This window comes from Drosophila elegans, unplaced genomic scaffold (assembly GCF_018152505.1).
Source record: "Drosophila elegans isolate 14027-0461.03 unplaced genomic scaffold, ASM1815250v1 contig_814, whole genome shotgun sequence".
NCBI lineage: Eukaryota > Metazoa > Arthropoda > Insecta > Diptera > Drosophilidae > Drosophila > Drosophila elegans.
The window spans coordinates 17,314,878-17,327,315 of record NW_024546167.1 but is presented as its reverse complement, the minus strand read 5'-3'; the positions used below and the strand labels follow the sequence as shown (position 1 = coordinate 17,327,315).

The 12,438-nt window shown below is 36.6% G+C and overlaps 1 protein-coding gene across 3 annotated transcripts in view; it reads left to right on the top strand.

Moving 5' to 3' along the window:
• LOC108148008 (protein O-mannosyl-transferase TMTC1) overlaps positions 1-1,455 on the top strand; it is a 55,612-nt gene extending 54,157 nt beyond the window's left edge. For 2 of the 3 annotated variants that reach the window (XM_041710447.1, XM_017274838.2), the window contains exons 7-9: positions 44-524; positions 583-667; positions 983-1,455. In XM_041710447.1, the coding sequence (XP_041566381.1) occupies positions 44-524; positions 583-667; positions 983-1,323 (907 nt within the window). In that variant the 3' untranslated portion in view covers positions 1,324-1,455. The remainder of the gene's footprint in view (positions 1-43; positions 525-582; positions 668-982) is intronic. The other variant, XM_017274839.2, reaches the window with a different exon arrangement.
• The last annotated feature ends 10,983 nt before the right edge of the window (positions 1,456-12,438 follow it).

Sequence of the window (12,438 nt, the reverse complement as noted above, 5' to 3'; positions counted from 1 at the left end):
TATATAATTATAAATTTTAAATATTTTTTTTTTCTAAATTCAGGGGCGTGGTGCACCAGAAGCAACTAAACTTCAGCTCAGCTGTGCCATGCTATCGCAGGGCCATCGAACTGCGTCCCCAACTGGCGGTGGCATATTTGAATCTGGGCATTTCCCTGATGTCCCTGGGCGACCACCGCCAAGAAGCCATCTCGGTGCTGCGGATTGGAGCTCGTATGGAGGGACATGGGGTGCGGGATCGAGGGGCCCACGAGGAGGCTCGCTGCACCTGCTACCTGCAACTGAGTGGCCTTTACCGCTCCGAAGGAAGACTGCAGGAAGCTGCATCGATTCTGGACGAATCCCTAAAAGCTCTGGCTTTGCTGCCTCAAAAGCAGAGGGCAGTGCTGCACCTGCGTCTCGGGGAAATCCATGCGGAGCTGCAGGATTGGGATGAGGCCGAGCATCAGCAGAGATTGGCCCTGGAACTCCAGCCGGAACAAGGAGCAGTCTACGTGACCCATGGCCAAACACTGGCTAGAAATGTAAGTTGCGAAACTGTAAACTAAATAAAAATTTAATAATATTTTATTGAACCCACAGGGCAGTCGCCTGGCTGAGGCCGAGTCCTGGTTCAAAAGAGCCCTGCAGCTGGCGCCTCTGGAGGTCAGTTCCCATCACCATTATGGTAAGAATAGTAAACTAATTAAAAATATTGATAGATCTTAGTTTTAAGATCTTAGTTACAATTAATTTAATATATTCAAGACAGGAACTATTCGGTTTATTATTGATTCAATATACTTTAAACAACTATTTCATTATGAAATATTGATTGATTGATGTTTATATTATTGATTTTTAGCGATTGCTTCATTGTATGATAGTTAAAACTTCAATTCAGTACTTTAAATCATTTTATAAATTTCCAGTGCTTTTTCTAAAATTCAAACTTTTTTTTTCAATTACTTATTACTTTACTGATATATTTATACCATTTCAGCTGATTTTCTAGAGCAACAGGATCGCCATCATGAGGCACTCAGCCTTCGTTTGCGAGCCGCTGCCTTGGCGCCCCACGATTACACCCTGCAATCCTGTGTAGCGGATGCACTGCGTCTCCTAAACCGCCTGGCCGAAGCGGAGCTGTGGTATAGAAAGGCAGTTACTCTGCAACCGCTGGCAGCTCATGCTCATGCCAATTTGGGAGCCATCCTGCAGATGCGTGGCCTTCGAAAGGATGCTGTGGAATGCTATCACCGAGCCTTGGAACTGCAGCCAGGACATGCCATCAGCAGAGCCAATCTGGCCAAGATGAATCTGCATTTGGACACCAATGAATGAGAAACCAATAGATACACTTGTTAAGGATATACATAGGCTTAAATAAATTGTAGATAGCAGAGAGAGATTATCAAATGATTGACAGCAATGCCAATATATTTTTTAAAAATAAATTTATAATCATTGAATTAAGTTTAAAGCGTTTTTCTTTTCAATTTTGGTAAACCTACTGAAAATATGTTATAATGATATTGCACAAATGAATGGAACGAATTCGATAACTTTAAGCGCATTCCTTTGAACCACAATTAGTTAAGCCAGCTTGATGTGAAAATGCCAATCTGTTGCCGCCGCAAATTCCAGAAAGCCAAGCCAACGCGGCGAATTAATTCCATATCAAGTTATTTTGGGTTTCATCTTCAAAAGGGAGCCTGGTGACGGGAACAGAGAATGCAGACAAAGGCCCGATGAAACCAAGGAACTTGAAGGGAATCGAAAACAGAGGTATATAGACAAAGCCAAAGGTCCTTAATTTTGAGTGGGTGAGTCAGTCAGACAGACAGACAGACGGCGACGTGATAATATCAAGTGGAAAACCAAACCGCAGCAACCAGAAAAGGGGGAAAATGACGAAGAACTTCAAGCGAGAAATGGTGCTTACTAAGCATTAAATTATAATTAAATTTTAAACAATGAAACTGAGTTAAGGAAGCAGGACGCGTGGGCCCCAAAAAGCTCTTAATCACAAACATGCGCAGCCACTTCAAAGGTGAGTCCTCATTCTCGTTCCCATCGTCGTCATATCAATGTGGAAAACGCAAAACACAAAACGGAAAATGGAATTGGCCAGGCCCAGGACCAGGACCAGGTTCAGACACAGACTGGCTGGCTGGCTGCCTGGTTGGCTGGCTGGCTAAGCATATGCGCATATAAATTAACATAGACACCCGAGTATTTAATTAAAATTCCATCAGCAGCATATACATACACACACACACATGCATGCATGGCTACCAGAATATGACAGGTGTGCAGGGGGCCCAGTTAGTCCCAGGTAGGCACACATTTTAGCGCTAAGCCGAGCAGATGCCCTCGAGTAAATCCACCGAAAACCCCATAGACCCACAGACCGACAGACCCAAACACACACACGTCCCACGAAATCTGCGGATCGCCTTTGGGCCCTCGTCAGTCGGGAGTGCAAACAATGGGGAGTAGCCCCAAAACACACACAAACTCCTCCCCTGCCATGCCGAAAATCCCAGAAACATAAACGACTGGTACCCATCACTGGGCACCCCTTTAATAAACTGCACATAAAACAAAATGGGGTTATACATTAAATGCCTAAAATATAAAATTATCTTTTATATTATATCATACCATGCCATTTTTTTAGAATTAAATATTGAAGAATTATATGTAGCAAAGTTTTTTTGTGTTCTTTATGAATTTAATGTTATAGTTGTTATTCAAACAAATATACTCGCAATAAAAAAAACATACAAGAATTTTCAACTATCAAACTATTTACTAAATAAATATTTTTCAAACTGTTCAATTATTTATTGTACCTTGTTAGGTAAAAGTAAAGTCCTATCAATATTTTTGTAGTGTATGGTTGGGCGAGAAGTTGGAAAACAGTTGGCGCGTATAACTCCCCGTGGCTGTGGTCTTGTGGTAGCCTCGATACTGACTGATGAAGTGGCACTTCTGACACCGCCCGCCCAAAACACAGAACTGCGATGATTATGATGACTATGACTATGATCGGGATGAGCACGGAATCCTAATTAAGTCTAGGCAGTCAGGAAAGGGGTTAAATGCCCTGAGAAGGCCTGCAATTCCATAATTAAATATGGATTCGAGGGATTCAAGTTTAACCACCTGAGCCCCTTGACATTCAACAGATTTGTGGGTATTAGTTGAGCAGAAGGAGTGGGCGGTCAAGTGTCGATGGCCAAATTTTCTCACAATAAGATAAGGAAAAAGGTTGAACTTATAAATATTTATTGAAGATACAGACTTACAAGTTTGGCTCAATTCTATGTTGGAAATAAAACTCGTTGGGCTAGCATTTGTTTTTACAAAAATGCATAAAACTTTTAATTAAAAACCTTCTACGCTAACCCTTAAAATTATTCTCTTTTTTTTTAATATCAGTTCTGATGCAATTAAATTTTATAGGCAAATATTGCACAACTTAGGAACGTGACTATTTTGTACACAAAACCATAACCAGCTCCATTTGGTATGTCACAAAATTGTTCCCCCAGTCGTTAGTGGGTTTTGGTATAACACCCCTTTTCTCTACACAAAAAAAAAAATAACCAAAAACCCACCCTAGTGCCAAAATCCAAGTCGGCAACTTGCCCAATGAGTATTTAATGCGTCAAACTGTTTAAATTTCTATTGGATTTTTTGTTTGGACTTTCCTTTTGACTTTTGTTTTGGCCACAGATGTTGTTTTTGTTGTTATTGTTTCGGATTGTGCAAAAAGTGACGCTCGGCTTTCAACTTTTTGACCATACACGGTAGGATAGACGCTTATACGAACATATACGACACGTTTAACAGAGGGCAGAGTACTAGCAATAGTCTCATTAAATAAGCATTAAAAAAAAAAAATAATAACAAATAAGGGAATTCTTCATTGATTTTATGAATATAAATAAATTTTTAGATAATTATTTTATTTTCATTTACATATGCATTTTTAAAAATGTTTTTATAAATGTATATTTAATACGCTATAAATAGCCATATTAAATTTCTTATTTTTTTCTGTTTATTTGTATTTTTAAGTTGGAAAACATTTGCAAAATGTAACTATGTTATTAAATTTGACCCCCAACTGTAACTGCACACATACGTACATGCACACCACGCAAATGGTCATCCTGTGGAACCATTTATTTTCCACTTTGGCCAAGAGACAAAAACAACAAAATCGTACACACACGGAGATAGTCGTACATACATACATATAGCATCATAGATATATCTATGCGGGGGTACGATAGGATGGGAATCGGAACAAAAACTAAAGTAAAAAGAAAAGTTTTTAGTTAGCTTTTGATGAGGGTCAACTTGAACTCAACGGGTCTGTGGAGCAATTTTCAAGTGCCCCTCTGCCTCTCGGCATCCTCGGTAAAAAAAGGATGACACACAATAGTTGGGACATTGTTTTTGACATGACTTTCTATCAAAACCAAATTTGCCCTTCTTTGTTCTTCTATTATTTTGAATATTCCATTTTCCATTTTTTTTTTGCATCACAAATCGAGTCGAATATGTCAGGTCAAAGTAGAGAAAAAGAGCAAATAACTATGAAAGTGGGACATTGACAACTTAATTTGCTAGATTTGTTTACAGGCAAAGCAATAAAACAAATTAAAAAAAAATTTCTTTTAGTGCCATGTTTTAGCTAAATAATTTAATTTGTAATTTGAATGCAAAAAATTAATTTAAATCAGGTTGAAACCTATTATTTTTCTTTAAAAATATTTAAAAAATTAAACGCAAGTGGTTTTAAAAATGAAATGTAAATAACGTCCTTAGAATGTCTATTCTTTTACTTACAAATTAAAACAAAATAATATATATATATAAATGTAAGTTTATAAATATTTTCTTTAAGAATTTTGTAAAGCAAAATCATAAAAAATACAAATGCTTATTGTTAAATTTATGCTGTAATTATAAAATCAGGTTGAAAAAGCAAACATAATTATAGGTAAACTAATTTAAGCGCTTGGTAATTTATATACCTGCCCTTTCAGAATGATGCATTTGCTGGCTGCAGTGGCCACAGCACAAAACCGCAACCAGACAGGCAACAAAATGATTGCATCTGACGCATTGTAAGCCGCAATCAGAAGACGCAACAAAAAGTTGTGATGATGAAATGTGCAAGCCCATAAAATCAATGCAACGCCCACACACACACACACGCACTGCAGGAGGTCGTTGAGGGGGTGGTAAAATAGGGGGTTTGTGGGCGGTGGATGGGTGGGGCATTTGGGTTGCCGCTGTCAGCTTCAGCGATTCTGTCTGGGCATTCGGAGCAAATGCCAGCTGCAGGAAAAGTCGGGAAAACCAACTAGCTGGCAGTTGAAGTCGCGGCTTCTACATGCCACCCACTCACACACTTGGTTTTCTCAACCTGTCAGTGGGAAAAGCTGGGGAGGAAATGCTGGGAAAGCCAAACGCACGAACACCTCCCTGCGAAACAATTAGGTGGAAAATTTAATTTTCCCAATCGCATGCAACATGCAACTTAACTTTGATCCCGACTAATTGCTGGAGAAAGTGAAGTATTTTGGGGTAAGCCGACATGTCAGCATCAGTTTGCCACTAAAGCACAGAACAATCGATGGCTAAAACTTGGGACAGAGGAGGACTTCTCCTCCGCCGATGATGTATTTTTGATTGCAGCTGCTCCAAAACACAACAATCAGCAGAAATTGCGAGGGCGAATATCTGAAACAAAACGCAGACAAAATGCCAAAGCACAGAGCACAAAATACAGAGCAGCAGCAATCATCATAACCTGTAGCTTCAGGCCAAGCGAAATCATCATCCGTAGCAATAACTGATTTGTAGTCGACCTTGGGATATCCTTTAAAAGCTAGAAATAGCTTATGGCCTACTTTAAGGGGCTAACAAGCTGACTTCATAAACTAAACAATAACGAATCAAAAGAGTATTTTTAGATTTTTGGAATAAGAACTTATATGTATGGTAAATTTGTAATAATTAAATTAACTAATTTCCTTATACTGCACTACGATGGCATTTTTTTATTTATATATTTTAATTTATTAAACATAAACAAAATATATTTTTAAAGATTAAGAATTATTGGTAATTCAGCATTTATATTTTGTTTTTTTGATCATTAATAACACAATATACCCTTTGAAGCCGAAATTACTGAGCATCTAAAAAGGCGAAAAAACAACTCCAAGTTGCTGTGAACCCAAGAGCGAAAGTTCACACCGAAATTGAAACCCGAGGACGGAATCTGTGGCATAATCTGAGGCGCAAAATGGAGATGACAATAAATTCGATTCGATTTCGGTTTTGATTTAGTTTAGTTTGGGGAGTATCATCATCCTTAGATTACCACGCACCCAGGCCCCAAAATGGTGATGTCGGGATGCCAATGATGATGATTGTGATGATGATGGCAGCGATTGTCGCCTTATGGCGAAGGGAAAGTAAACACAAATAGATAACAGACAACAAATAAAAACCAGCAAGGCGAAATGAAAATAAGACAAAGCACACACAAACAGCCAAACAGACGGACGGATACGGACGAATACGGATGGTTCGCGATTCTTGGTTACCCAATTCAGGAATAGGGATCCCAAAAGCGCCCAAGGACCTCCACAGAGCAGAGCCATTGGCAAACACATTCGCCAAATCCCGCTCAGCTTAAGTTGGCTTTCAAATTTTGATTGAAAAAATCACAGTGCAAAGGCAAACCCAAGGCAAAGGCAAAGAAAGCACGAAGGGCCAAGCGAACTAAGTCAGACACATCCCTCAGAAATGGGCGACAAATAGCGAAATGTTGCCATGGATTCCGATAATGAGGGAATGGCAGAACGAATGGCGATGGCGATGGCAAAGGCAATGGTCGAAATGGCCGGACAATCTTTGCTCAATAATTCAGTTTCATTTTCCCACACTGTTGCTGGTATTTTGATTTGGCTGAATTCCAATTATGGAACCCACTTCAGCTTAGCCGCTTTGTCCAACTTGGCTGCGACTGTTGATTCGCTGAGATAATTCCAGAGGAGCAAACATAATTGGAAATGTAATGCAATGAACTCGGGAAACGAAAATAATCTGAAAATCGTAAATATCATAAAACTGCGGTGGGTCCTTATCGAACTAGAGCAGTTTTGAGATTTTGGTTTTAAATTATAGATGACAATACGCACACTGATACTTACTTAAGCTTAAATAACTTAATAAATAAATCATAAGCATTTATGTGGGTCAAGGAATAAGAACTAGAAAGTTTTATATCTATAACAGTATGTGCCAGTCGTTTCTTTTTATTTTACATATATAATATTTGTATGTTTTGTTTGGCTTTCATACATTCAAATTTGTAAGTTTGTTCTAAAAACTATAGATTAAGTATAACTTGGGAAGGGAGAAACGGGATCATACAAAATCCCGGAAAACCTCAGAAAGTCCTTAGGACCCTCAGGACTTATATTTTACTTATACTATATTTTATTACGTAATTACATTGCGGGATATTATAATTTTTTTCTTATTACATTTCCAACCATTTGACATTTACTTCCATAAAAGCTTTAGCTTGGAACCCAACCAATCCGCAAATATTATTTTACGGGCTTTGTACATTTAGCATAATACTTCAACCTATGTAAAGTGAAACAAGAAAACCCGGAATAATCTTTTTTGAATTTTAAATAACTAAACTGGTTATTTTGCAGATAATTTTAAATTATATATATGGCTAGCTTTACACGTAATTGAAACAAAACGCAATTTAAACCATAAACAATAAAACAATAATGTTTTTCTACCTTCAGCACTTATGATGTTATTTCCATTTTCAAATACTTTTCCTCTAATGCGTAAAAACTTTATTAATTCGCTGTAAGTGTAAAAAGATTTATCATTCCCTTGCCCAAAACCATACCATAAACAAAGATAAATAAAAATACACCATTAAAGCCCGAGTTTGATTTGTGCTCGCTAATTAAGTCAAATGACTTTCCCACGTGAAGCCGCGTTCCAACTGAAAGTCTATTGGGTTAGATCAAGTTCAGATTAGGTAGAGTAATGCCTAAATAGGCGTTAACTTTTATTGCACTTCCCTTCGCCTTAAGTCACACTCAAACCGGTTAAAGGGGTAAGCAGCCGTTAAGCATTAATAACGTTAGCAATCATTTAATTTGTTAACATGAAAATTACACACCACCCAGAAGGGACAAGTATGAATATATTAAAAAAATGCTCTGCAGTTGAATTAGGTTCAGATTACATGCACATTTCTGTTGTTGGTGATTGATTTACTCTACAAATAGAACTAGTTTGATACAATAATCACAGCCTGACACTGTGCTAACGCTTGCATGTCGTATTAAGTTTAAACTGTAATAAATTAAAAACCGTTATTTGGTAGCGAAATCTAGCACTTAATTAGGGTTATAAACTGTAGTTTAACCGGATGGTTCAACTAGTTTAAGTACCTCAGCGAGGTTACTTTTAATTGCCTGTACTTTTTAAGTTTGCCGGCTGAATCGATCTATGGAGGAAGTATGACAATAACTAAATAAGATAATAATTGAATAATTGAACTATGTAAAATACATTTACCACAGCATTTATTTAAATGCGTTATTAATTTATTAAAGCATCTTATTTTTTATTATTGGGTGCCGCAAAAACGATAATTTTATAGCAAATTTTATTAGTTTGCTCGTACTTGAGCTGACTGGAGTTTGCCTCAAATGTTTCAAGAGCAGCCTGTTATTAATACAGTTTCCCCAACATCACTCACTTTGATAACAACTTTTTTACAAACACGTTTCTGTCATATTAGTTGCTCGCAAAATCGAACAGTAGATAACGTTATATAATGCGATGAGAAAAATAAAATGGTTTATTAAATTCAAAGGATTTAATGTTCTAAGGGAGAAATCGAAATTATGAATAAATAACGAATATTTTATAGTTAAATATTGTAAATTTATTTAAAAACCTTTTTATTGCCTTTTAAATGAAAATAAAGTTGTAAATATTTTTTAATAACTAAAATTTCCCACTTATGTTCTTCTTGGGGAATTTTGTTATCATAGCTTCAATGTCATGTCACGATTAAACTTTAAACCTGAAATCAATACCCGCAAACTGTGTGTGTGCATCTATCAATATACTATCATATCCGGGTAGTTAAAGTGCGGCACTGTCTATAATTTACAACGTTTCGATAGGGTTTGTTCGATCCCCCGACTAAACTTTCTGGCAATGACAAAGTAGCCACACGTGAATCGAATTACGTCGGAGGCGTAGTAGCTCTCCTTAATATCTGATATTAAGTCAGTCGATTCCACCCAGTAACACCGGACTCTAAAGCGTGTGTGACCGAGCGCAATTAAAAACTTTACGGGTTAATATATGAAATAAGTTTTTACATTGACCCGTTTTTAATTATAAGCTTAAGATTGCTAGTATTAAGTTAAAAGCAGGCGTCAGAGCGGTCAAGCTTGAATTATATTCTTCGAAGATCTGAACAATCGATCTAAAGTGAGCAAAAATAAAGGTGAGTGCACTCGCCATACAATTCATTCAGAAATTGTGACTATTAGCTCCATCTTGCTATTTGCATATCGTCGTGACTGCCATGCAAATTAAATTGAATTTATACTTATATTGAAAATCAGTCAAATTACAATCTTTACTTCACGAGCGTCTAGAACAGCTGTCAGATCTTGGTACCTGACTTGCAGTTCGATTTAGTCAATAAAAATTGCAATCAGATACACGAAATGCATTCATCAAATTCTCCATTTGATCTTATTCCAATTGATTTAGATAAATAAATGGAAATGTGCCTGATTGGCTCCGTTTATCAAATACCAATTTAGTTATTATAAAAGGTGCTAACTGAAAATTGTAATTTCTATCTTTACATGTTTGTAAAGTAAGTTTCAAAAAGAAACTGGACCCATTAAATCGCTTAAATTACAATCATATCAAAATGTTTTAAAATCCGCAAACCGGTTATCAACAAAGTAGCTGTCCATGTCAAGTGTCTACGTCATATCTATAAGACATCTCGAGTTATGGGCTCTTAGACACTTCTGTTTCAATTATAATTATCAAATGGGTTTGCAAACGTTAGGTTTCCTGATTGACGTTTCACAGGCATCGATAATTCAATTTGTTATGAACACTGGGTTCTAATGCAAAAACGACTGATTTAATTAATAAACTTACGTTATAACGCTGTTTTCAACACTTTAAGCCATACAAAGCTGTAGAAACGTTTACTAACTAAGTGACTTTGAAGTGGAATCGGCTTATTGTTTTAAATTTAATGTATGATTATTGGCGTAAAGCTTTTATGGACTTGTAATATTATTTTTAATAAAGAATATTTTGCTTACCAATGCAAACGTTATTAAAAATATTTGATATACAATTTTTTATTCCCCAACAAAATTTGCTTTTCTTGTTAAAATTATAATTCAGCATTCACAACTTTATGATATGAAGTAACTTGTATTTGATACTATGAAAAACTTGATTTTAAATATTATATAATTTTAAATATATGTTACTCAGAAAAAAACTTCCTATTTGTAGCTTTTTGTCTAAATTGGTTTTTAAAATCTTTATTTGTGCTCAGAAATGAAAACTCATCTTTTAATGTCCATTATTGCAGTTTCCGTTTAAGCCAATAATAAGAGGTTATTGTCAAACCTTGTGAGTAACTTTCGATTCATTAAATACTATCCTAAAACCGTTTGATTTTATTGGATGCAGTTCATTGAAATTTATCTAAGGTGCGCGAGTAGAGCGTTGAGTTCAGTCAACCGTGACGATGCACACGCCGCACCCCCTTGCTCATAGTTCCGCTAACAATGCCCCAAAGGCCTCCCAAAATCGTCGTCGTATGAATACCACCCATTATAGACATTTGAAGGGGGATCGGGGGGATCTTGACGGGGTCAGCGGCATTCCCAACGAGCTTTTTTTGGCGGTTAGCTTTTTATGCTTGGCCATTGCTGTTGAATTTCGTAGCTACTATATTTGTTTTATTCCAATTTTTGTTGGCCAAGAAGGCCAGCCGGTTGTTGTCGTTTCCAAAATTTGTATATTATCTGTTTGCCGAAGTTGCTGCTGCTGTAGCTTCTGATGTTGCTGGTTGTATTTCTAATATTGATGTTGCTGCTCTAATATTGCTCATGGTGTTTACTTAATAATATTAATGTTGCTGTTGTCTTAGCTTCTCATGTTGCCAGTAAGCTTTTAAAAATATCTTTAATGTTGCTGTTGTTGCCGCTACCATAGCTGTTGCTCTTGCAGATATTGCTGCTGTTCGTGTTGCTGTTGTGAATGGGTTTGCTGCCTTACTCGTTTTTGCTGTTGTTGCTGCTGTTTCCCTTGTTGCTGCTTCTGGTATTGCTGTAGTACTTTCCGATGTTGCTGCTGGTTTTTGTGTTGCTGCTGGTGCTGTTGCTGTTGCTGTTGCTGCTGTCGTCGTATTCGTAGCGTTTTTGTATGCGCTGTCCGCAGCGTACGATGTTCGATTTCAATGTCAATGTCAAACGCGATCACGATCGCATGTCGGATCAAAGCACGCAGGGAAATTGCTGCTGACAGAGAAGCCGACTTCGCCGTCGACGCCGATTTGTGGTTGCCTTTGGTTGATAAGAAAAACTATAAACACATCTATATAATTATAAATACAAAAAAAGAAAGACTCAGTATGCATACATATATATAGTCTAGACTCCAAACAGACTTTCAAGTTTTTGTTTACCGTCAATAGAAAACTGGTTTTTATATCCAAAAAAAAGTGGTCATTATTATGCATATGAAAGTCAGAACTATAGTGAATTAGTAACCAGATTGAGTATTGCAATGAACAAATAACAAATAAAACTTCGCCCATCAATCAAAATGGTAATCAGAACAGCGGGCTCTCATTCTAATGTGTCATAATAATATTTATGGGTTAACAATTAATTGAAAATACTATCTGTGCAAAGCGATTGAGATTCCTAATCGATTACGGTTGCAAATTATTACGTTTTAAGTACAAGTACAATTAAACACTTGAGAAGTGTTTGATTTAATTTAATTAACCATTTATTAACTTGAAAATCATATAAGGGAAAACGTAAACATCCCTAACAGAAAATAACTCAATAATATTTTTATTAGCTATTTTCCTTACTGCAATAGCTTATTCGAATGTACTTACAAAGCATTTAATTAGGATTTTGTTGGCTCAGGCAAAAATTGACGTCGATAACGTTATCAATTTGCAGGAACACAAATATTACAGACAGCAGCTCAATATTAATCTAATAGTGCATCACGGGAAAGTATACTAAGGTAAACCGATTTTGAGTTGAAATAGTTCAACAAATGTTTATAATTAAATGTGCTTTC